Below are 24,692 nucleotides of genomic sequence, written 5' to 3'. Positions count from 1 at the left end.
CCACACCTACCCTTGGTGGGGAGCAGTTTGGAGGTGACCTGCAGTGTCTCCAGGGGTTCCAGGCCAATGTTTTCTAAGGTGACGATGAGTTGATGAGTCTCCCCGTTGAACAGCTGCATAGACACGTTGGTAGATATCTCGTCACCAGAGGAAGGCTGCAATGAGTGTGCCGATCTAAACCAAAAGCAGGGAGAATAAACTGAAGGAAGAAACCAACGCTGTGCAGGAATGATTCACATCAGGGGCAGGTGCTGTGGTGTAGTGGGTAAAGCCGCTGCCTGCAGCACCAGCATCCCATGAGTGCCAATTCAAATCCCAGCTGCTCCACTTCCAATCCAGCTCTCTGCTAATGTGCCTGGGAAAGCAGGGGAAAACGACCCAAGTGCTTGGGCCCCTGCACCCATGTGGGAGACCCAGAAGAAGCTCCTGGTTCCTGGCTTTGTCTTGGTCCCAGCTCCAGTCATTTGGGGAGTGAACCAGCAAATGGAAGATCAATTCGCTTGCTCTCTCTCTCTGTCTTTCAAATACTAAATTTAAAAAAAAAAAACTGATTCACATCAGGTAAAAGGACGACCACATTTTGGCATTTCAGAAATAGGAGCTAGAGAATCTTGGCTTTGAATGAGAAATTTGGGAGCCAACCATGCTAAGAACAAGTCAGGTTCTGTAAGCCAGGCATATGACGCGCCTCGGCTCCAGGCTCCGATCAGAGGCAATGTTTTTTCCCAAACCAAATCCTGAGAAAAAAAAACAGCACAACAGGTTGAGGCGATTTCCTATGTGCCATCTATAACAGTGTTCCTCACACCTAGGTCAGCGAAGGAAAGCCGATGCACAACCTCCCTGCATGACCCCTGTGCAGCTTGCACATCAGTCCCTCCTGGGGGAAGGTTTCGGGAGGTAACAAAACTCAGCCAGAACTAATCACTGGCCATCTCGCACAGCAGGGTGTCCAGGCCCTCTGTGCTGCAGGGGACAGGGGCGGAAGGAGGCACCCACAGTGCAGGAGCCCCGGAGCCACGAGGAACGGCGTCAGAGTGAGACTGCAGCTGGCACTGCTGCAAAGGCACACTCGGGACATGGCACTGGGACCCAGCTCCCACCAGCAGCACTGTTCTCCTCAGCCCTGCGCTGGCCCCAGAGCCTTCCCAAGGCAGGAACGAAGTTTCTGTCTGTTTGCTATCAGCTCCTTGCCATACACCTAGTGTCTAATAGGTACTCACTAAGAATGCACTGAACAGACTGATAAGCACCTCAACTCTGAACCTCCTGTGTGGCATACAAGAGCATCTCGTCAGTGTCTGCCCGAGCCCAGGACAGAGTGACCACTGTGTGTTCAGCGGCTGTTTGCTTGGTGCCTGGCCTGGTGCAGCATCTCTCAAGGTGTGGAATGCAGGGGCTGGTGTTGTGGTGTAGCAGGTGAAGTCTCTGCATGCAGCACTAGTATCTCTTAATGGGTGCCAGTTCAAGTCCCTGCTGCTCCACTTCCAATCCAGCTCCCTGCTAATACACCTGGAAAAACAGTGGGAGATGGTCCAAGTATCTGAACTCCTGCCACCCACATAGGAGACCAAAATGAAGCTCCTGGTTCCTGGCTTCAACCTGGCCTTTGTGGCCATTTGGGGAGTGAACCCACAGATGAGACCTCTCTCTCTCTCTCTCTCTTTCTCCAGGTGTGTGTGTCTGTGTGTGTGTGTGTGTGTGTGTTTCTCTGTAACTCTGCCTTTCAAATAAAAATAAATAAGTCTTAAAAAAAGAGACTGGAAGGAAGGCACAGCCCCATTGTGCCCACACACAAGCCATCAGGCCACGGGCCTAGCATCATTCCTCCTGCCAGGCTCTGTGGCCCCCCAATGCCCACAGGGTTCTTCTCTTTTGCGTGACTGACCGACAGGGAGGCCTGTGTCCACTGTGCCATGCGCTGAGCTCACTTCTGTCTCTGGGGAGCTGCCTCTCCAGGGCTCTGCATGGGTCCCATCCTGCTGTTCTCAGTCGTATTTCACTCCCTTCTTTACGGTCTGTGTTTGACCATGCTTTGTAAATCCCACACTTTCTATGGAGCCTTCCTGAACCCCACAAGACAGGGTCAGCGTCCCCTCCTCTGGTTCACATTACAGGAGCAGTCAGCAAATCCCAATGATCACACCAACCCCCTAAAGCCCCCATACCCCCGACAGGGAGCTCTTCTAAAGGGTCATGGCCTAGGTCAGGGTCCTGGAGCACAAGGTGGTGTTCGCAGATGCTGGTGAGTGCATTTCACCAGTCACAGGGGCCTTTATAGCAGATTAGTTACAATCAACACCTAATTAATCAAGAGTCACTTGAAGAAAATACTTATTTATTTATTTATTTATTTAAAAGGCAGAATTACAGAGAGCAAGAAAGCGCACTTCCATCCACTGGCTCACTTCCCAAATGGTTGCAAAGGCCAGGGCTGGGCCAGACCAAAGCCGGAGCCAGGAGCTTCTTCTGGGTCTCCCACGCAGGTGCAGGGGCCCAAGCACTTGGGTCATCTGCTGCTGCTTTCCCAGGCCATTGCAGGGAGCTGGATTAGAAGGAAAGCAGCTGGGACACAAACCAACACCCATATGGGATGCCAGTGTTGCAGGCAGCAGCTTTACCCACTACACCACAATGGCCAGCCCAGAGAAATAGGGGGCCTTTTGAAAAATATGTCTTATACCATTTTTCAGTAAGAGATAAAAGGCAGCCATCCTGGCCTTCAGTGCCCATGCTGAAGCATGTGTCGGGAGCATGCGTCAGTGCGTCTCCACTGCTCAGCTGCACCCCGGGTGTAAATGGGCCATATTTGGTTCCTGTGTCAGGGCCCTGCTTGCCTGTCTTGCTCAGCGGCAGCCCAGGTACAAATGTGCCACATTTTGTTCAGCCACTTGCCAGGCAATGGGCATCCAAGTTCTGCCTGCTTTCTGGACTATTACAAAAAATGCAGCTGTGAACATTCATATACAAGTTTCTGAGTCACTGTGTGCTTTCCTCGGCCTTGGGTAGACACCGAATTTCTGAGTCATATGGTCAATTTACGTTCAACATTTGTAGAAACATGGCAAGCATGCAGACTTCTCCAGCACCACACATGGCTACCGCCTGTCTTCTGACGACAGCCACCCTGGCAGGTGTGAGCAGGAACCCCACACGGTACCAGCTCCAGAAAGATTGATGATGCCACACACCTTTCCAGGTTGCTCGTTAGCTCCTGGGAAGTCTTTCATGGGGAGAGAGCTAACCCATACTTCTGTCAACCTTTCTAATTTAGTTGTTTGCCTTCTTAGTTTGGGTGTTAAGTAGCAGATCCTTACCAGAGACATGATGTACAAATATTTCCTTCCAGCCTGTGAGTTGTCTGTTCATTTTCTTAGTGGTATTTCTGGAAGCACAGCAGTTTTTAATTTTGATGAAGCCCAATTTATCAGTGTTTTTTTCTTTGTGGATCTTGCTTTTGGTGACATGTCAAAGAACTCTTTGGCTAATACAAGGTCGTGAAAACTCTCACCAGCTTTCTTTTCAAAGGCGGGTGCTCTGAGCTCTCACAGTCAGGTCTGGGATCTGCTTTAGAATTCATGTTTCCTGCATTTCATTGCATTCCCCAATCACCTGATGCTTTCTCCACCTCTGACAAATGCTCCCAGCTGCCCACTGTGCATGGCTAACTCCTGCTCCCAGCCCCTCACGGCCACCAGTGGGGACCGGAGGGCAGTGGCCATGCTGGTTCTGCCTTCTCCCTCTCTCCCGCTGAACACAGCCTCCTTGAGCACCAGGCCCCAGAATGCTGGGCCCACGGTTTCAGCTCTGGCGCCTGGCCCACTGCCTAGCAAGCAACAAGCATGTATCAGACACACAAACCAGTTAAAACCTTTTAGAAAATCTCAGACATCCTAAAAATAGCCAAAGGATGTCCAAGAAGTGTCACCCCTGAGGGCAACAACTGAGAACGGCCCAAATCCAACAGCAAGGAAAGGGCGGTTATGCAGTCCTGAGATATCCTCAGGTTGTCCTTTTTAAACGCAACTAGAAACCTTTTTTTAAGACTCTGTGAAAGTGTGAGGAAAAGCTTATTAATGTGATTTCACAAAAACTCATCTATGACACCGTGTTCAGAAAAGTGTTTTCTAAAGTGGCAGGAAGCACCTCCAAGCATTCACAGTGACTGGCTCCAGGCCTCCCAACAGCCACTTCCCTTTCTCCTTTATGCTTCCCAGTGATGCTGAAAATCTAAAACAAAAATAAAACAATCCCATATGGGTGCCAGACTTCCACAGTAGAGCCGCTGGTCTTTATTCCCAGGAGGTGGTTCAGCAGGCAGTCACTGACAACACCAAAGACGGTGGTGTGGTAACCTGGGACACAGGAAAGTAGAGACCTCACAACTCCCAGCAAAGTTCCATGCCCCGTGTCCACCTTCCTGTCCACTGCTGAAGTCCCCAACCAGCAAGGGCAACCCTGCAGAAGACCTGGGTCCTGGTGCTGGCTCCTTTACCTGCCAGTCCCTGCTCACAGCCTCAACATTCCTCGGGCTCCTCCTTTGTGGTGGGATTACAACAGCACCTGTACTCCCATCCCACCAGGCTGACTGGGCCCAATTGGGAAAGCTCCTGTAAGCCATCAATCTCTGCACAACCCGTAGTCAGCATCTCAGCCCGGGACTCACTTGCTTTTCAGATTTATCCATCTCCATAGTGAGGATGGCAGTTAATATTCCTTCCCGGGACATAATGTAATTTAATGAGTATTTGAAAAATGCTTCAGAACCTTCTGTTGAGAGACGAAAGTTCAAGAGCCAATTATTATTATTGCAGCAGCTTTGTGATGGGGCGAACTGGCTGTGTGTGTGTGAGCACTGCCGTTTAAGATGAGCAAATTTCCCACTGGTGAGATAAGCACTTGAAACTATTTAAGCAAAGCTGTAGAACGGCTTTTGAAATTTAGCTAATTATTGTCAACAGCATTTACTGTGCAAGAAAATGAAACCATACCCAGTGGCTCGAGGCTCAGGTGACAACCTGCCTACACTCGTGTGAGCCTGAGGTGTGCTCAGTGGAGAAGCCAGCATGGCTTTCAAGGGCTCCCGGGGCCCCAGCAGCCTCCTCGGTCCTCCTGAGGTTCCTGCTGGCTGGGAGCTGCGCTCTCAACACCATTCCAGCTCACCCTCCCTCAGAGGGTGGGCTTGTCAAAACACCCCTGCAATGGGCAAAACACTATTCTCCCCACAAATCCATACCTGGAACCAGGGTTTCTCGCATTTCCCTTTCAACAGGAACCTGATATATGTTTCGCCTGCTGAGCAACCACTATTTTATAATCCCTAATTAGAGTCAGGCCTTTCCTTACCATTGCTGAAAATGGCTGTCACATAATAGTCTGATGACAAAGACTTGGGGTCCACAATTACTGTGCACAGCAGTACAGGGTCAGCCCGTCTAGCTTTGTGCACAAGACACACCAAAGAACAATGCCAACTGCTCTGCAAAGAGATGCACAGCTCAGGGACCACTAAGTCCACACAGGTAGTGGAGGAAGTGGAAAAGGATAGGGCACTTGCAAGACAGCAAAGGTAGAGGAACAATGTGTAACCCAGCAGGAAGGCTCAGCAGAGGAGCACAGAGATGGACCATACAGGGCTGGGGAACTTGGCCTGATGAAGAGGGAAAGTGACTCCCACTGGTTGACCACGACGCCTTTTAGAGGAGAGAGAGGGGTCTCAGAGGAGAGACTGCTTTGGGGAGGGGAGGCAGTACACTTGGGTTGGACGTGTAGAACACGCATGTCCCACCCGCTGGACACCAGGGGGATAGCTGGGAAGTGCTGGGGCACAGGCCAGGGAAGGGCACCTGACCCCAGGAGTGGTCAGCAGTCTGCGGGGCTGTGAGGCAGAAAAACACTGTGGGGCTGGGGACACCCTCACCAGCAGTGACTTACGGAGGACAGAGAGGAGGACAAGAAACACAGAGCGAGGAGCACCTGTCAGAGGGCTGGGCTGCAAGGGGACACCTGCATGAGACCAGCAAAACTGAGGAAGAAGGGCCAAAGAGACTGCGGAAAATCTGGAGGGTGTGGTGTAACCGAGGCTGGAGGACACAGCTCGCCACACATGCAGGGTGGCAAATGAGCACTAAAGCTCCAAGCAAACCAAACCACTGGTCCCAGGTTTAGGCAGAAAAACGCCACTAGTGATGCCACAGACAGGTGTCCTGGTGAAGGGATAAGGGTTAAACTCAGGATGTGGAAGGGTGCAGGAACATGGCACTGGTGGCAGAAGCGACTCAGTGTGCACAGCCAACTCTCCCAAGAGATCCAGCAGAAGACAGGGGCTTCCTGAGAGCACATGGGACATCGTGGCATCAGGAAAAGTCAGGATGCAGAGGTAGGAACCAAGCTGTTGGAAGACTGTCTGGAGGAGGAGGCAGACAGAGCACAGGAAGGGGCCCCACCCAGCGCAGCAGGAGCCTGGCAGGTGCCAATCACACTCCAACAACTTGCACCACATCCCAAGGAAAGGCAGTCTTTCCCCATCCCTTGATGGACGAGGACTAACGAGATGGGTGAGAGGCTCTGGACCCTGGTGTACAGAACAGCAGTGTGGCAGCCCCTCAAGAGCAGCAATCAGAAAAGCCCTTACCATTCACGGTGATCGTTCCAGTCGTCTGTGGGACCCCTACGAGCGTCACCAGGTACAGACCAGACTCGGCCGGAAGGGAGAGCGCTGTGGGGCGCGACTCGAATTCCACTCCACTGGTCAGCAGCCCCTGCAGCAAGGCACAGAGCAATGTGAGCAGGACCAGCCTGCACCGCACACCTGGCAGCCCAGAACAAGGCAGTGGAAGGCTGCGGCTTCTTAGAACCCACAGAGAACTGCAGAGACCATGCACACGTGACACCCGGGGCAGTCAGATCAACAGCCGCTGCCCTTGATTTTGGTCCTCTCTGCCATGTTTCTGATGTTCGCTTTGCTTTCTTCTTGTACCAAATGGGAATATGAACACTAAGGAAACTTTTTATTTTTCTTTTTTGAAACACTTATATTTATTTGAAAACAAGAGGGAAACAGAGACAGAGAGATCTACTGTTTTACTCCACTAATGGCTGCAATGGCCGGGGCTGGGCCAGGCCAAAGCCAGGATCCAGAAGCTTCCTCCTGGTCTCCCACAATCTAAAAGATGTCAACAATCACCAGTCAACTATTAGAAAATAAAATGTTTAAAAAAAGTAACAAGACACCAAAAATTCCAACTATCTTGGAGTAAATCTAACGAATAATGTGCAAGATCTCATCACAGTTACAGAAACCTGCTGAGATAAATTAAAGAACTCAAGACACAGAGAGTCCTGCCCTGTTTGTGGGGTTCCGCTTTCCACAGTTTGCAGTCAAGGCAACCCTCAAACTCTCAGGTCCAGGGCCGGCATTGGGGCGTAGCAGGTAAAGCCGCTGCCTACAACACCAGCATCCCATATAGCTGCTGGTTTGCATCCTGGCTGCTCCACTTCCGATCCAGCTGCCTGCCCATGTGCCTGAGAATACAGCAGAAGATGGCCCAAGTGTTTGGGCCTCTGCCACCCATGTGGGAGATCCAGACAGAACTCCTGTCTTCAAGCCTGGCTCAGCCCTGGCTTGGGCGGACACTTGGGGAGTGAACCAGCAAATGGACTCTGTGACTCAACTTTCAAATAAATAAATAATCTTTAAAAAAAAAAAAAAAACCTCTTTTATCTGTGGCAGGACAAGGCATGTGAGTGGGTGTGCTGGGAGGAAGGGCAAAAACATGTAACGCAGGAAGGCAAGATGCTGGGCCTCGGTGTGAGTTCAGGGTGTATGAAACCTGCATGCACAGATGTGTGTGTGGTGTAGACAGCTGGGTGTGTGGAATGCACATACACTGTCTCTAACTCTGTGCACAGGAGACGCCGGCAGCAGAGACACTCTGGGGGCAGTGAGCACGCCTGCCGCCCACATGTGAGGCAAAGGCGTGAAGTGATCTGCGTGTGTGCGTGTGGAGGGGGTGCAGTGGGCAGGATGCACTCAGAGAAGCTGATCGCATGCCTTTCATCTCTAACAGACACACCGGCCTCTCTGTCTTCATAGAACAACCAGGGCGGTGTGGCCACCGCTGCCTGCTGAAACGCGGGTGGCGTGTGCACGTCTGCAGTGTTCCATGAGTCAGCTTTTGACACAGCACCATGGTATGCTGGCTATATTCAAGTGGTGGTTTTCTCTTGTCTAAGTCTCTACCCTTCCTCATTTATTAAAATATGTAATTTATTACTTTTAAACCAGGTAAAAATGCTACTTTTAAAAATGAAAAAAATATGTATAAGAAACAGCAGCAATCATCTGACACTTTAACTACTTTGTGGTAAATTCCCCCCTTGGATTCCAAGAGCCAGACAGCCACAGCAGAGGCTGACCATGGCCATGTCCTGAGGCCAGTGCACCCTTGTGCAACAGTTGGGGGAACACCGGTGCTCAGTCAGTCTCAGGACTGCTGGCTTAACACAGGCTTGGGGAGCAGTCACATGCAGCAGGGCTGCCCAACAGTCCTGGCTTGTGGAAAACTGTGGCTCCACCAGGCAGTCTGGCCCAGCCAGCAGGGTCGTCTCTCCCAGGCAGGCACCATGCATCCCCAACACAGCTCATTGTGTTCACACCAGGGATAAGGCCTATAGGCCTTCGTATCCCCCGGGTCCCACGCACCCTGTACCTGGCACAGGGCATGGCCCTCAGTGAGACACCAGCAGGAAGAGCCTGGTTCTCACCTGGAACACCGGTTATGAAACTGGTCGCAGTACAGAGAACCTTGGGAATGGATCCCATGGTAGTCTGAAGGCAGCACAAGTCCCCCAAACAAGCATGGACTCAGGGCGTGAATCTTCCACACCCTACATGGTGCAGTAACACAGCACCTCTCTCTACAGCTCCCGCTGCACCTCAATCCCTGTGTCACCTCACAGCAGCACAACAATCTCCAGTAAGCCCCTGTGAACTCCAAAGTGCTGGCTTCCAGTCTCATAGCCAATGGGCAAAGCTCTGTGCGTGTACAAGCCCAAGGTTGCTCTGTGCTGTCTACTCGGCAGCAAGCATGAGACACGGTAATGACAAAACACGGACTTCACTCACCAAACGCTTACTATCTTGGACAGCAGACTTGTGTGCCAGAATTAATGCCTCTAACAGTAAGCAAAGACACATTTTAGTGACACGCTGGAGTTCTCGGTCACAGAGGCCCCTGCGGTGGTACATACCATGTTCTGCACTCGAAGCTCAAACAGCATGGGGTTGTACACCATCAGCTGGACTTCACACACGTCCCCTTGAACCCACTGGAAATCTAGACACACACACAAAAGAACCCTGGGGTTAGCAGGTAGTTTTGAACTTCCCATGGGGTTTCAGATCAGCCCGCTGACGATTTTCTTCCCACAAAGGTGGTGGCCGCCATGCCCATTGTGAGGTGGGAAGTTCAGAGCTTGGTGTGCCCTGCTTTCTCTGAAACCACACAAAGCAAGGTATCGCCACTGTCCTGATGCTACTCACAGGGTGCCTCCTCCACCCTCTGCAGGCTGTGCTCCCGCTGGCACCCAAGGCCACCTCACAAAGCTACAGCTGGACCTGGTGTGGCCCCTTACGGCACACAGCACCCCAAGGGCCCACAGGCTCTCAACGCAGGAAGAAGGCTGGGGTCATTGGCAAGAGGCCCAGAGTGTGGGTCACCTGTGCCCCCAAGACCATGACTTCTCCACCCAGCCCACCTCCTTGTCAGTTGTAACTCAGCAGCTGCTGGGGAGACAGCACAGGATCCTGCACAGGATCCAGGACCAGCTCCACCACACCTGTGATGGTGACCGGGAACTGGCATCTTGGATCCATTCACAAGATGATGGCACAGAGTAACACAGTGCAGGACCGACTGCCACCTGGTCGGAACCAGCACTTGTCTTATTTTACGAAGAAGGAAAACTCTTCCTGACAGGTGGGGCAGCCTGCCCATCTTAGGCCCTGATAAATCATTGCTCAGACTCAAAACACAAGGCTGTCAGCTCTGGAACCCATGCTCTGTCTCCCTCCACCAAGCTGCCCCTCAGTAGCTCCTGGGACTCAGGCTGCCCTCTCTCTGCAGGGGTCTGACGTCAGCCTCTGATAAGCTGCAGGGGCTTCTCCACAAAGGAGCCAGGGCAGCTGTGCTCATCCCACCTGCCCCCTCCACCCTTAGCAGCCTCCCTTGGCCTGCAAGGGACTGGCACCCCAGCCCACCCCCAACCAAAGATGAGGAACTCATTGTCTCTTTTTTTTTTTTTTGACAGGCAGAGTGGACAGAGAGAGAGAGAGAGACAGAGAGAAAGGTCTTGCTTTGCCATTGGTTCACCCTCCAATGGCCGCCGCGGCCGGCGCACTGCACTGATCCGATGGCAGGAGCCAGGTACTTCTCCTGGTCTCCCATGGGGTGCAGGGCCCAAGCACTTGGCCCATCCTCCACTGCACTCCCTGGCCACAGCAGAGAGCTGGCCTGGAAGAGGGGCAACCGGGACAGAATCCAGCGCCCCAACCGGGACTACAACCCAGTGTGCCGGTGCCGCAAGGTGGAGGATTAGCCTAGTGAGCCACGGTGCTAGCAGAACTCATTGTCTCTTAAACAAGTCCTTATGTCTCGTATCACAGATTTGTTCTCTCTCATGGTCAAAAAATGATCATTGTGCTTTCCAGGGTGCCGAAAAGAGTAATTTGTACTTTGACGGCCTTCGTCCACTACAGGTAAGTCTAAAGTCAATCACTGAGTCTGTGAGAAGTGATTTTTGTCAGAAACAGACAATCCCCTGCCCGTGCCCCTGCCTCAACAGTCCCTCCCTGAAACAGCAAGGGAGCAGGAGTCAGCGGCGGTGAAACCCGCTGTCTCAGGTTTGGCCCATCCCCTGCGCCCATTATCATCTGTGCAGACAGGTGCTTCTGTGGCCACGTTTGCCTCTGCCTGTGGGAAGAAGCGCTCCTGATTGCCTGCTGCATCCCAGCACCGAGCCCCAGGCACACGAGTGCCAGTGCAAACATCATCTACAGGGACATCAGGAACTCTCTAATCTGACCCTCAGCACAGTGCTCCCATGAGCTCCCAGTGTGCCCACAGCATGGAGGGCACACGTGCAGCCCAGGTGGCCCTGTCGGCTGTCCAAGGTCACATGGTGGGAAGTGGGGGTTGCAGGGCTAGGCTGTAACCCAGGCTGCCACGTTCTGTCCAGGCCACCCTGCCTGGCAGCGGTGACCTCAGACTGAATCTGGGATACCACAAGGTCCTTTCACAAGAGGGAGGAATCTCTTCACCCCTCCATGCCTTGCCTGGGACCTTGGTTGCCATCATCTCTGCTCAGAGCAGGGCCCAGACGAAGCCTGCACACAGGCACTCAGGCCAGGAATCAGTGCAGGCGGAGGGCAGGTGGTGTCAGCACTGGCCCTCGGGGTCTGCCTCACCTCCAGTGCCCAGTTAAAGATGGACTTACAGAGACTAGAATCTCAGGCAAAAGGGACACGAGTCTTCACACTATAGGCAGAAAATTGTCCAAAAGATATCAGAAGTCATGGAACACAAAGTACATTCTCCTACCCATGAGTATTCAACAAATAATATGCATCTCAGCTGAACCTTCTGTTATAGATATTTCAGAAAAAACACAAAGCTTGACATTATCCACTGAATAGATGAGCAGGCACTTCTTACTATGATGCAAAACTGTATCACAGAGGACAAGGGTGGAGGGCGTGAGGCATGGCGGTTCAGACACCACTTGGGATGCCTGCATCCCGTATCAGAATGCCTGGGTTTCAGTCCCTGCTCCACCTCAATTCCAGCTTCCTGCTAACGTGCACCCTGGGAGGCAGGAGGTGCAGTTCCAGCTTCCTGCTAACACGCACCCTGGGAGGCAGGAGGTGACAGCTTGGGTACTCAGGTCCTTGCCACCTGGATCATTGAGTTCTGGGCTCCCATCTTTGAACTGGCCCAGCCCTGGCTGTTGTAAGCATTTGAAGAGTGAACTTGTGGATGGAAGATCTCTCTCCACGTCTCCCTCCCTCCCTCGCTCTCTCTCTGTCTCTCCCTTTCAAATAAAATGAAAAGTAAACAAACAGTCAGTCCCTGAGTGCCAAGTTCTAAGTCGAGGGAAGGAGACAGGGCCTGGCCATGACCTGGCTGGCTGGCTCAGGGCAGGCGATGTGCACCCCTCAGTCTCCACCCTCTCCGTGAACAGGCACCTGCAGCATCAGCATCCCATCACGATGAGAACTCCTACCTGGTGTCGGCTTTGGGCCTCATTCACAAAAGGAAGCCTCATCAATTGCTGAAGAACAAAGAACAGTAATGAGGCTGGATGCCAGGCATGAGCCACAAGGGCAGAGACTCCAAGCCCAGCTCCAAGGCCTTGAGTTTAAGGCTCTGATGTCTCTGTCTTTGAATCCTTAATAATGTTGTAACCAGGGGCTCCCCGATCCCCTGCTGTGCTGGGCCCTGTGGATCACACAGGTGGCCTCAAGAAGAGGAGCCTGGCCTCCAGCCCCTAAGCCCTCTATACAAGTCTGCTCTAGAGCCTCTCTGGCCCCGCCTCCCCAGTGCACAGTCTTTGCTCAGGCTCAAAGGGGAGGTACCCAGGAGCACCTCTGCCACCGACATCCTGTCTCCCTGTTTGACTTCCTGTCTCACTGTTTGACTTCCTATGCACTTGTCCAGCCTGCACGAACTGGGTGGGTAGGGGCAGGCTGCACCCCTCTGGCTTAGCTCAGTGCAGCCCAGTGTCAATGTGCTTGGAACACTTACACTAGCCAGGAACTGGGCTCACATGATTTACTGAACACTGACAGCAAAGGACAGAATGGTGTATAGGTGGCTGCCACACCACCATGAAGCCATGACGCTGTACCTGAGCCCTTAGGAGCCAGGCATAATCTGCAGCTAACTGGGGCCCACACCAGCTGCACGTGCACATTAGAGCAAACCAGAGAGCACCCCTGGGAGCGGGACACTTGGTCTGGGGATGTGTGAGCCCAGCTCTTGGCTTTGTCACTAAGCAGCTAAGTAACCTGTAGGAAACCATCTCTCTGAGTCTGTGTTTTTCTGTCTATAAGAGGAGATAAAAATCAACTCCTCCAAAATTAATGCGACAACTAAAGGCACAAAAATATGAGCCAGCCTCTTCTCAAGCAGCATCTGAATGAAGAAGTGATCTCCAGGGACAGAAAGCACAGGTCTGTCTAGGACTCCCACCTTGTTCTTTCCCTGTAGCTGAGCAAACAACTTTACTTCCAAAGATGCACTGTTTTCAGGGAGTTCTGACAAAATGCAACTTGTTGGTGATGTTTACGGTGAGGCCCTACTAGGAGCTGAGGCCAGCTGGTGCTGGAGTTACAGGAGGAACACTACGATGATGATCTCCACACAGCGCTCCAGTGTCCCTTCTGAGGGGAACAACACGGCACTGCGGACAGCACAGACTGAGCAGCGAGGCCACTTCTCCTGGCAGTGAGGTCCTGGACAAGCCCTGTCCACTCCATTCACTCTTTCATTGTGCTGTGGGCATTGGGGACAGGACAGGGAGCAGCACAGAGCTCCTGGCCTCTTGCTACATTGCAGGAGGGAAGCCATAAAGAGGCAAATGTCTAATTGAGTTAAGGAAAGGCACTACCGAGGGGCAAGCTAGGGATGCTGAGGGCAGGGTGGCCTCCAGAGTGCTGGGAGCAGCAGATTCCCCCTCTGAGAAGATGATATTTGAACAGAAACCCAAGCAGCATGACTGTGAGTGAGGCAGCGACAGCAATGGGACGAGGTCCATGCAGAGACCAAAGCTGTGGGACTGGGACAAGTCATGTGTTCAAGGACCAGAAAGGAGTCATGTGGCTGGATCTGAGAAGCAGAGGTGAGAGAGGTGGGGGGTCAGGACAGGCAGGCAGCAGGGGTGGTATGCGAGGCAGGGCCCCTAAGGAATGAAGGTGCCTTTTCCCTAAAAGGAGGCACAGCAATCAAAACCAGAAATAAAGAGGCAGCACAGAAAGTGCTGAGGATCAAAAACCGAGAGCGAGAGAGCTGCCAGCAGCCTTGGGCCTCCACACCAGGAGGGGACCAAGGGCAGTCGGCTTCTGGGCAGGGCCAGGCCTTCCCTAAACTCGGGCTCCTTGTCTAGGAAATGCAGGCCCCTGCCCCTGTAGATCTGTCATGCGGACGCACAGGCCAACCAGCATGACAGGCAATCCCCACCCCATATGCAAGTGGACACTGGTGTCTGTCTCCAGGGCAGTGAGGGAGAGAGCTCAAGCCACGGCCAGGCCTTGCAAAGGTCACCCGCACACAGGACAGGGAGGGCCTGGGGCACACTGTGCCCTGGGTCAGTGACAGGAGAGACATGAGTGGTTGCAGCCTGGGAAGGGGCGGGGAGCTTGGAGCCAGAAGGGCAGAGGCCAGGTCTTCAAGAGAACCAGGGTTCTGCTCCCCCTCTCCCCACGTTCACGGGGAAACGGCACCAGGGACACGGCCCAACCCCAGAACAGAGCTTTCTCTGCTGGGTGGGAAGTCAGCACGGACCGTGTGAGATCACGCTTGTCTCCACTGCCACTCTGACATCATCTGTGTTAAGTCTCAATAAACACAGCTCTTTCCAGTTCCTGGGACTTTCCTGAAAATGCCATCAATGAAATAGAGCTTTAAAACTCAGCTCCACGGGCAGCTGCCTGCCAAAGGCAGCAAACCAGACAAGCTTCCGTGGGAGGAAAGGCACACAGGCGGCCAGCCTGGAGCTTTGCGCTGACATCCAGAGGCGCCAGGGGCAGTGGGAGGCCGGGCGGAGGGACAGAGCTGGGGCGACGGGGCCTACCTATCTTCTTGTTGCACTCTTCACCGCGGTCGTGTGCGATGACCGGCGAGTAGATGAAGGGGCTCTTGGCCGACACGTTCTGACCCAGCAAGGTCTTTCATTGTCTGTGGCCGGAGGCTGGCGGGGAAGTTCAACAGCTTCACACGCCTGTGAAATGGCACAAAGACATCAGCAGCCACGCTGGCCTGGCCTCAGGGAGACAGGACGTGTGGGAACAACAGTGGATCGGTCAGAGGAGATGAACCAAAGGAAGGGAAAGCACTCAAAGTCAGCAGCAGGGCAAGGCAGCCGAATGCCACACACAGTGAGCCCAGGAAGGCCCAGGAACACCCCCACCCCAGGATGGGGGCACAGCCGCTTTCCCCTGGCCCCACAGACAAGGCCCAGGATGAGCCCCCACTGCTACTGCAACCAGCAGGCTGGGCTGCCCTGGGCTCAGGAGCCAGAGGCCAACAGCACCCCTGCTTTCCTGTCAGTGCCACCTGACCCTTACCCTGCCTCCCTGGAGTGGTTGGCTCACAGACCCTCAGAACCAACCCCACACTTCATCTGTGTGGTCTCACTGACGCATCACATCCACCGTCAGCTTGGGTGCTGTTAGTATGATCTCCACATAACCAGCTATCAAACAAGAGATTAAGTGCACAGCCTAAAATCCCATGGCTGGACATAGATGACAGCAAGAGATGCTGGCTCTGAAACCATGGCGGGGGGGGGGGGGTGGGTGTCTCTCCTGGGAGATAGTCTTGGCAAGGTGGTGGATCAGCTCAGGAATATTGCTAAGGAAACCTCTTTGGATGGGGGAGAACAGGTATGATAGCAACACTGCCGGCAATGCACCTGCATGTCCCTCCACCCCCACCTCCCAGAGATAAGGCCATGGGAGCAGCTCTGGCCACCAGGTGAGGGGTGGGTACTACGCAGCTCCCTCCCAGAGGAAGCCTGGGCCTCCTACTTTCTCCTCCCACAACTGTAAAGCCAGACGCAGGGAAGGTGAAGCAACCAGGATCATGGAGCAACCCCAGGGAGCTCAGGGGCCTGGAAAAGGGCCCAGCTGGCAACAGATTTCATTGCAACAAAGCACTAAGTCTGCAATGAGACTGCAAGGGAAATTTCTGCTACCATGTAGCCCAACCTCTACTGGAGAATGAGGACTGCCGTACCAAACCCACGAAGCCACAGCCTTGCCGGGCTGGATGGGGTCTCCAGATGCCTTGTACAGTCTACTTCCCTACCCGCTACATACACTCACATACAGCATCCCCACCGCACCCAGCAAAAACACCCGACAACTTCCCATCCCCATCTTTGCAGAGTCTGGGTCACAGCTGTGATTTTCAGCCAGTGTCCACGGCATTCGCAGGCAGGAGCTGCAGCTCACAAACCAGCATCCTGCAAACCATGGGTTATGTCAAACATGCCCCGTCCGCCCCCCTTCTCCTGTGGGCACCCTGTGTCCCGTTTACCAGAGAGGGTCAGAACTGTGCATCTTTTGTCTGCTTCAATTCTGCTGGAAGCTTGCAGAGGACAGCTGCACCAGAGCCCTCTCTGTGTCCCCGCCAGGCACCCAGTCCAGGACTCTGACTTTGAATAGAATCCCAAGCTTCCAAATCTTTCAGAAGCTAAGCTCAAGGCTAAGCAGCTCATTCTTGACTACTGCAAATCCCAGCCCTGTGAACGTCCTGGAAATACCAGCTGCACAATCCGTGGACTCAGACAGGCCCCTCTGAAGGCTAGGCTGAGCCTCAGGCCCACACCCGGCCACCTAGGGGACCTGCCTGTGGCCAGTGCTCACCATCTGCCTGGGAGACATTCTCAGGTAGGAGAAAGACCATGACCACAGGGCAAGGAGTTGCCAGCGTCCAATCCCAGAGGCCACTGGCACTGCGTGGCCCTCAGCTCTTTCACTGGAAAGGTAGGAAAAGTGAGAAGTCCCTGAAAAATAGTAAGATCCCATGTACCTCAGCAGTCACTAAGCTGGGAAACACATGTCAGGCACCTGTATTAGCACCTGACACATAGTAGGTCAACACAATCCCCTCCTCTGCCCCTTCCTAAAACAACATTTACTTATGCACACACAGAGCAGAGTCCCTGCTGTAAAAATCACAGCACTGGACTGCAGTGAAGACACGAGGTTCTGGATCCCTGCTGCTGACCCCTGGGCTAGGACACAGTTGCTCTACACCTGAGGGTTAACTCATGTATAAGACAATTCAGGTCTCTTGGGACACAAACAGCTTCCTACTCCACACCACAGTCACCATCTAAACATGACTTGGCTGTGCTTCCAAGGAATCATCACTGTAAACAGAGAAAAATCTAGATCCACCTAAAATGTTCTTAAACATGGAAAAGGGATGGGCATTTGGCACAGCAGTTAAGATGTTACTTGGGACACTAGCAGCCCAGGTCAGAATGCCCGATTAGGCCGGCGCCGCGGCTCACTAGGCTAATCCTCTGCCTAGCGGCGCCGGCACACCGGGTTCTAGTCCCGGTCGGGGCGCCGGATTCTGTCCCGGTTGCCCCTCCTCCAGGCCAGCCCTCTGCTGTGGCCAGGGAGTGCAGTGGAGGATGGCCCAGGTGCTTGGGCCCTGCACCCCATGGGAGACCAGGAAAAGCACCTGGCTCCTGGCTCCTGCCATCGGATCAGCGCGGTGTGCTGGCCGCAGCGCGCTGGCCGCGGCGGCCATTGGAGGGTGAACCAATGGCAAAAGGAAGACCTTTCTCTCTGTCTCTCTCTCTCACTGTCCACTCTGCCTGTCAAAAAAAAAAAAAAAAAAAGAATGCCCGATTAGTGTCCCAGACACTCTGCCTCCTGTCCAGCTTCCTGCTAGTGCACATCCTGGGAGACAGCAGATGATGGCTCAGGTACTTGGGTCCCTGCCACCCATGTGGGAGCCTGGAGGGAATTCCTGGCTCCTGGCTTTGGCCTGGCCTAGCCCTGGAGGAGGCAGGGAGTTAAAAGGCAATAGAAGGAGAAATCTCTTTAAGATGGCCCAGAAGGCTTCCTTCCCCCCAAAAGCTGCCTTGAGCAAGACAAAAGTGCCAATCCCACTCCTTTCCCATGAGAATAGCAAGGAAGTAGTGATTCCACCCTCTGAGTTTTCAGTTTACAGTGAAAACAGAAAGAAGGCCCTTTTTGTTTTATCATGAGCAGGCAAGACAGGACAGACAAGATTACAAACCCAGCCTTTTGATGCGTTTTGCCCCAGCCTCCTAACTGACTGTTAGCTACTATTCTGTTTTTCACCCCCGAAGTTGTACTTAAGAGACTGGACAGATACAGTTTCTGGGGCTGTCTCTCTTGGATAACCCTCCTGGCTGCAGTGGCAGCAGGTTTCTGACTTAAATAAAGCTCGCTTTGCTCACTGCTGTGTCCAGGTGGAAATGCTTCTTTCGTGGCAGACAAAGAACCGAGGATGCCTTTCTTCACTGTTTTTTTACCCATAATACTGGCTGTGGCAGCCATTTTGGAGAGTGAACCGGCAGATGGAAGATCTCTCCCTCCCTTTCTCTCTCATTCTGATTCTCGCTCTCACTCTCACTCTCTCATTCTCTGTCTCCCTGCCTTTCAAATAAAATGAAAATAAATTTAAATTTTTTTTTAAAATGTAAAAGCATTCCAAGGGCTCTTTAGGCAACATTCTTTGTTCTTGAGTGTTGGTTATGCATGAGATCAGAGGCCAAAAAACTCATTTACCTGTACACATGTGTTTACTTCTTGGTATGTATACTTTTTTCAACAAAATTATTTTTTAATAAATGTGAAACTACATATTATATTGTGTCTTTTTTATCTTTATTTATTTATTTTTGACAGGCAGAGTTAGAGAGAGACAGAGAGAAAGGTCTCCCTTCCACTGGTTCACTCCCCAAATGGCCGCTATGGCTGGGTCATGCTTTGCCCCTTCCAGCCCTCACATGGTACCTTAAGACTTCCAGGTACTAACAAAACTTGTCCTTTATTTTCCCATGGCGCCCTTGCTTTCCCATCACTCTGGCAGGACTATTTTTAATGTATATTTATGTGTGCTGCTGCAAACGCTCTAGGAAATAAGGCAGAATAGTACCCGCATAATAACCACTTGAACCATTTCTAGGCGAGCCAAGCATGCTAGACTAAGAGTCTAAGGCCGAGTGTCTTCATTGATCCAAATGCATCCAGCAGCACCCACCCCCTTCCCTTCCTGCCCCTAACAAGTCAGTCCTGATGCCACCAGACAGGACAGAGCCAGGTGGGTGCCTGCACCGGCCCAGCACGGATGACGAGGTCCAGGCAGAGCAGGAAGGGCCCATGGGCTGGGTCCAGCAGCACCCCAGCAGAGGCAGGCAGAGCTACAAAGGGAGACACATAGGACAACAACAGGTGACAGATGAGAAAACAGAGAAGTAGCTGTTCATGAGAGGGGAGGGCAGGGTCCTCACTACCAGAGAAGGGGCTGTAGATGTGAGACACCTGGAACAGAGCCTGCTAGGCTGGGCTGCAACTGACTGCAGGGCTGGAGCAGGGGAAGTGTTAGATAAGATGAACCCTACGCATGTGACAAAGGACACAGCAGACTTCTTGAAGGGGCCCCCACTGGCCAAATCAGGAATGATGGAAGCATCACAATAACAATAGGATGGAGTTTATCATATAATAATATATTACAGGACACCATAAGTATACATATAGCAAAGTAGGCAGATGGATAGATGGGTGGATGGACAGACAGTAGATAGATAGAAATATGGATAGATAGAAAGATGGTCAGATAGATTGGTAATTGACAGATATATAGACAGATGGGCAAACAGAAAGGTGGGTGGATGGATATATTAGATAAAGACAGATGGGGAGAGAAAGACAGGAAGATGGATAAATGGATGGATAGACAGATGAGAGGGTGAGAGTGACAGAGACAGAGAGAGAGGATAGACAATCAGATGAGAAACACGTGGACCAACACAACCACTCCTCATTCCCTAGCTCTAGCTCTAATTAACATGAATTTTCAAGAGTAAATAAAGTCACATTTCATTTCATAGGGAACGATGGATTTAATTCAGCTGACATAACTTAATACTTGTATGTATAGGCAAAAGCATTAACTGGCAGGAAACGGTAAAGTCACTTTAATCAGTGCAAGAGCTCCCTGGAGCTTCCAGGAGAACACAGACCTGCAGAGACCTCTGCTGCTTACACTGCACTTCCCCAGCGTCTCACTCAGTCCTCACAGGAGCTCAGCACCAGCGGCCTCACTTTGGGGGGAGGAGATGAAGGCACGGAAAAGCTAAATGGTTCTTTCACAACCACATGATTAATTACAGAAAACAGAGTTTGGATACAAGTCTACTGGGCAGAATCCTATGGTTTTTCCAATTTTACATTAAGGGAAGTTATTGATGTTTGGCCTTAAGAAGTTACATCAATAACTGTTAGCTACAGTTCCTCCTTCCTGAAGCCCAAGGAAGTGCTTACGCATCAGAGGCCTGTGACAGAGAGGGATTCAGAGGAGGAAGCCCACATGGCCTGTTCCAGAAGCATGACCCGGGGTGTATCTCTGGAGGAGAAAGATCTTACTTGGACAAGGAGAAGAAAAACATTAGAGGCTGAAGAATTACAGAGCAAGGACATCACGTTTGTCCTAATTCCTTATCTTTCCAAGCAGGGAAAACTTAGGAGAACAGCACAAAAGCAAAAGCTGGCAAGCACATTAAAGTAAGTGAATGTGTATCTGTGCATGACAATTAGTCTTGGATAAAAACACAGGCCCCCAGACCCAGCCCTCCTAGGCAGAACATGTCACGAGTTCAGGAAGAGGCAACACAGCTCATAAAACAGAGCACACCCCCACTCTGTGGCGGAGCTTCCTGTCCAAGGCCTCCCTCTCAGAGGAGGGAAGGGCAGCTCCCACCAGTGTGCTGTCTTGCCCCACAGCATGGCAGTCTGGACACGAAAACTGGCCTCTGTGCCTGGGGCAGCATGGCAGGCTGAGTGGGTTACAACGCACGACATGGGGCCGGGACTGAGGGCGGACTCCTAACGTCCACTCCCCCACTCCGCCCATTGGCCAACAATCCTGAGGCTTCACCTCCGTCATATAGTTCAGGGGTGTGGACCTGGGATAGTGGAAAGCATAGGGACACTTGTAAAGGCCCCTGAGAGGGTGGACCCTACCTTTCCTGGCTGGGCCCTCGAAAAGCAGACAAGAACACAAGGCCGTTCCGGGAGGAGACCCAGCCACCTCTGCTCTCACACAGCTGCCTGCACCCTGGGGACCCTTCCAGACCGTCCGCACTGCACGACTGTGACCCCACCCGCGCCTTCGGGACCCAAGAGCAACAGGCACGCCTGCAGCCAAGATCCCCAGCGGGACACTGCAACAGCCGCACGTCACTCACCTCCAAGGCGGGGGGGGGGGGGGGAGGTCTGCCAGCGGGACAGAGGTCCACGAAGCCCGTTGCTTTCCGAAGGGGCCGAAGAATAGAAACGCACCTGGGAAATGGCACGGCAGCCTCCACACGCAGCCTCTCCTGATGCCGGCCTGACCCGGGGGCCGCTGGGTCTCCCTCAGGCTCAGGCTCGGCCAGAAGCGTCAAAGAAGTCTCCTCTCCTCATGGCTTGCACGGGCTCTCAGGCAGGAGTAGACGTGGCGCTGACTCCCAGAGGAGCATCGCGGGGCAGTCGGCGCCAGGGGTGCCAGTGCACTTCCAGGTCACAGCGCCAGGCGCAGATGCACTCCCCACAGGCCATCACCATGGCACCCCAGGACGCTTCTGCACACTGCTGCATCCAGCGTCTGTAGCCTCAGGGCCGCTTCCAGTCCCGCCTCTCCAGGTGGTGACCCAGGGACACAGACGCTGATAGCCCACATTCTCTGGACCCCACCTCCATGTCTCATGGGTGTCCTAATTGCAGCTCCTGCCTCCTGACTCCTTCCTCCTGCCTCCTGCCTCCTGGCTTCTGCCTGGCCCAGCGCTGGCCATTCATTGGAGCCACTTGGGGAGAGAGGCAGTACAGGGGGCCTCGCCAGCACTCTCTCGCACTCTCTCTCTCTCTCTGAGTGATCGTCCATGTGGAGGTTCACCCCCGAGATGGCTACAAAGGCCAGGACTGGGACAGAAGCCAGTGGCTGAAGCAGAAGCCAGGGACTTTAGCCGCTGCTCCATTCTGGGTTCAGGGGCCTAAGTCCTTGGGCCGTCTCCTTCTGCTTTCCCAGGCCTGTAGCAGACATCTGGATCCCACGGTGAACGGCTTGCGGGAGGGTCGGCACTGTGAGGTAGCGGGTAAAGCCAAGGCCCCCAGTGACGCCACCCCATAGGGGCGCCAGTTCGAGTACGGCTGCTCCACTTCCGATGCAGCTCTCTGCTGGGGTCTGGGAAGGCAGCAGAAGACACCCAAGTCCTTGTGCCTCTGCACCCATGAGGAGATCCCGGCGAGGCTCCTGGCTCCTGGCTTCAGATACTCTCAGCTCTGCCCATTGCAGCCAATTGTGTAGTGGACCAGCAGCTGGAAGTCTTCTCTCCAAACACACACACACAGTCCCTCCCTCCCTCCCTCCCTCCCTCCCTCCCTCCCTCCCTCCCTCTCTCCCTCCCTACCTCAAGACCCCTCTGTGTGTAACTCTTATGCCAAGTAAATAAATATGATCTTCAAGAAAAGTAAAAAAAAATTTTAAAAAGGAACCCAGAGCTATAAATAAAAAACCACATCAAGGCCAACTCCTAGAGTTTCTTTTTGTTTTTAGAAATTGGTATTATTTACATTACCTACCCTATTAACCCAAATTTGAAAAAGAGTTTAACTGGTCTTAAAAGGGATTTTGGTACCCAGTCATTCTCTTCTTCCTTACAAACATTCTGCGTGGCATTCTCTCTGACTTGCGCATGAGGAAATCTTTGGAATTGAGTTATTCAAACACTTACGTAACCACGCACACAAGGACTTGAAACACCTGGGATCTACAGAGTTATCCACGGAACACAGGTCTGCTTCCACTCACCGCCCCCCACAGTCTAGCTCTGCCTTTAAAGTATGGATCATGTCGGACACAGGCCAAATCGTGTCTCCCACAAAGCAAGAGAGAATACAGAAAGGTAGCATCGGAGGTCACTGCTGACATTTGCTCCGTGCACATTATCATGTTGCTACTTTTTCTCTCATTCCTCAATGTTAGATACAAATTGGGAGGGAGGAAGTCCAACTATCCCTATTTGCAGATGACATGATTCTCTATATAGGAGATCCTAAAGACTCCACTAAGAGACTATTGAAACTCAGAGTAGAGTGTGGTAAAGTGGCAGGGGAGAAAATCAGCAGCCTATTTGTATACACAGACAATGTCATGGCTGAGAAAGGACTTCAAAGACCAATCCCGTTCACATAGCTACAAAGAAAATAAAAGAGCTTGGAATAAATTGAACCAAGGATGCTAAATATCTGAGAAACACAAAAGATTAAAGAAGGAAATGGAAGAGGACACCAAACAACAGCAACAACATATTGAGAAGCTTCTGCACTGCCAAAGAGACACTCAGCAAAATGAAGAGTCAAACTAACAGCTGCAAAGCATGCAGCTGATAAAGAATCAACTACCAGAAACTTTCAAGAAGCTCAACAACAGCAAAACAATCCACCCACTCAAGAAATGGGCAAGGGACTTCAACAAGCAAACTATTTCAAGAAAGGGAATCTTCATGGCCAACACACACATGCAAACATGCTCAGGATCACTAGCCATCAGGGAAATGCAAATCGATATTACAATGGCCTTGAGGATGTGAGGGAAAAGGCACCCTAATCCACTGCTGGTGGGAATGTGAACTGGTATCACCACTGTGGAAGACAGTATGGAGATAAGTCAGAAATCTGAATACAGACGTAGCATATGAGCCAGCCACTCCAGCTCTGGGAATGCACCAAGGGAAATGAAATCAGCATACAAAAAAAAGAGTTCTCTCTGCCCCCATATTTACTACAGCTCAATTCACAAGAGCAAAGATATGCCATCAGCCAAAATGCCGATCCCCTCAAGACTGAATAAAAACATTATGGGCTACAGACACCATACATGCATCTGCAGACTGCATAGCCTGGCTATTGTGCATCCTCCTGCAATAAGCATAGGCCTGTGAAAGCCTCTCTGTCTACACAATGATTTTGTTTCCTTCAATATGTTCCCAGTAGTGGGTACACCCATACAGTTTTTCATGTTGACAGGACCAATTTCACATGAGAAATTGTATTGCTCTGCAGGTATATATTACAGAATACAGACATCGGATCTATAAATCCAGTTTTAACTACCTTAAACACTAGAACAGTAAAGTAAATTTAAGAAACTGGAAGGAGGAAAAGATGCAAACAGAAGTCAACCCAACGGCATAGAAAATATCACAATAGACATTCAGTGAGACCAAAATACAGTTCTGGAAAACTTAGTGAAACTGACAAAACGTTTATCCTCAGGAAACAGAGGAAAAAAAGGCGAACAGACTCAAGTGACTTGACAACAGAAATGACAGAGAGGACATCACTACCAACCTTGCCAAAATAATAAACCAAATATACTAGGGAAAAACCAAGGCATGGGGATTTGGTCAACCTAGATAGAGTGGCTTGATTCTCCGAAAGATGCAAACCACTAAAACTGAATACAGTGAAACAAGAAACCCTGAATACACTTATAATTTGAAAAAAGACTGTAGTAGCAGGGAAACCGAAACAAACAAAAAAGACATGAAGAACATGAAGGAAAGTCCAGGACCAGATGGCTCCACAGGTGAGAACTCCCATTTAGAAGATAATTAAAATCCGTGATTCACAAACCCTTCCAAATAGAAGATGAAGAGGAAAA

General features: G+C 51.9%; 1 protein-coding gene across 1 annotated transcript in view; it reads right to left on the bottom strand.

Moving 5' to 3' along the window:
- Positions 1-24,692, bottom strand: part of LOC127489004 (trafficking protein particle complex subunit 9-like) — a 279,821-nt gene that overhangs the window by 247,085 nt on the left and 8,044 nt on the right. The window contains exons 2-5 of the mRNA XM_070063885.1: positions 14,851-14,997; positions 9,253-9,338; positions 6,635-6,761; positions 11-174 (exon numbers count right to left, since the gene is read on the bottom strand). Coding sequence (XP_069919986.1) covers positions 11-119 — 109 coding nt within the window. The 5' untranslated portion in view covers positions 120-174; positions 6,635-6,761; positions 9,253-9,338; positions 14,851-14,997. The remainder of the gene's footprint in view (positions 1-10; positions 175-6,634; positions 6,762-9,252; positions 9,339-14,850; positions 14,998-24,692) is intronic.

The sequence above is a fragment of the Oryctolagus cuniculus genome, chromosome 19, assembly GCF_964237555.1.
Source record: "Oryctolagus cuniculus chromosome 19, mOryCun1.1, whole genome shotgun sequence".
In the NCBI taxonomy this organism is placed as follows: Eukaryota; Metazoa; Chordata; class Mammalia; order Lagomorpha; family Leporidae; genus Oryctolagus; species Oryctolagus cuniculus.
Note: the sequence above shows the minus strand (reverse complement) of the source record. Positions and strands in the feature narration are given on the sequence as shown.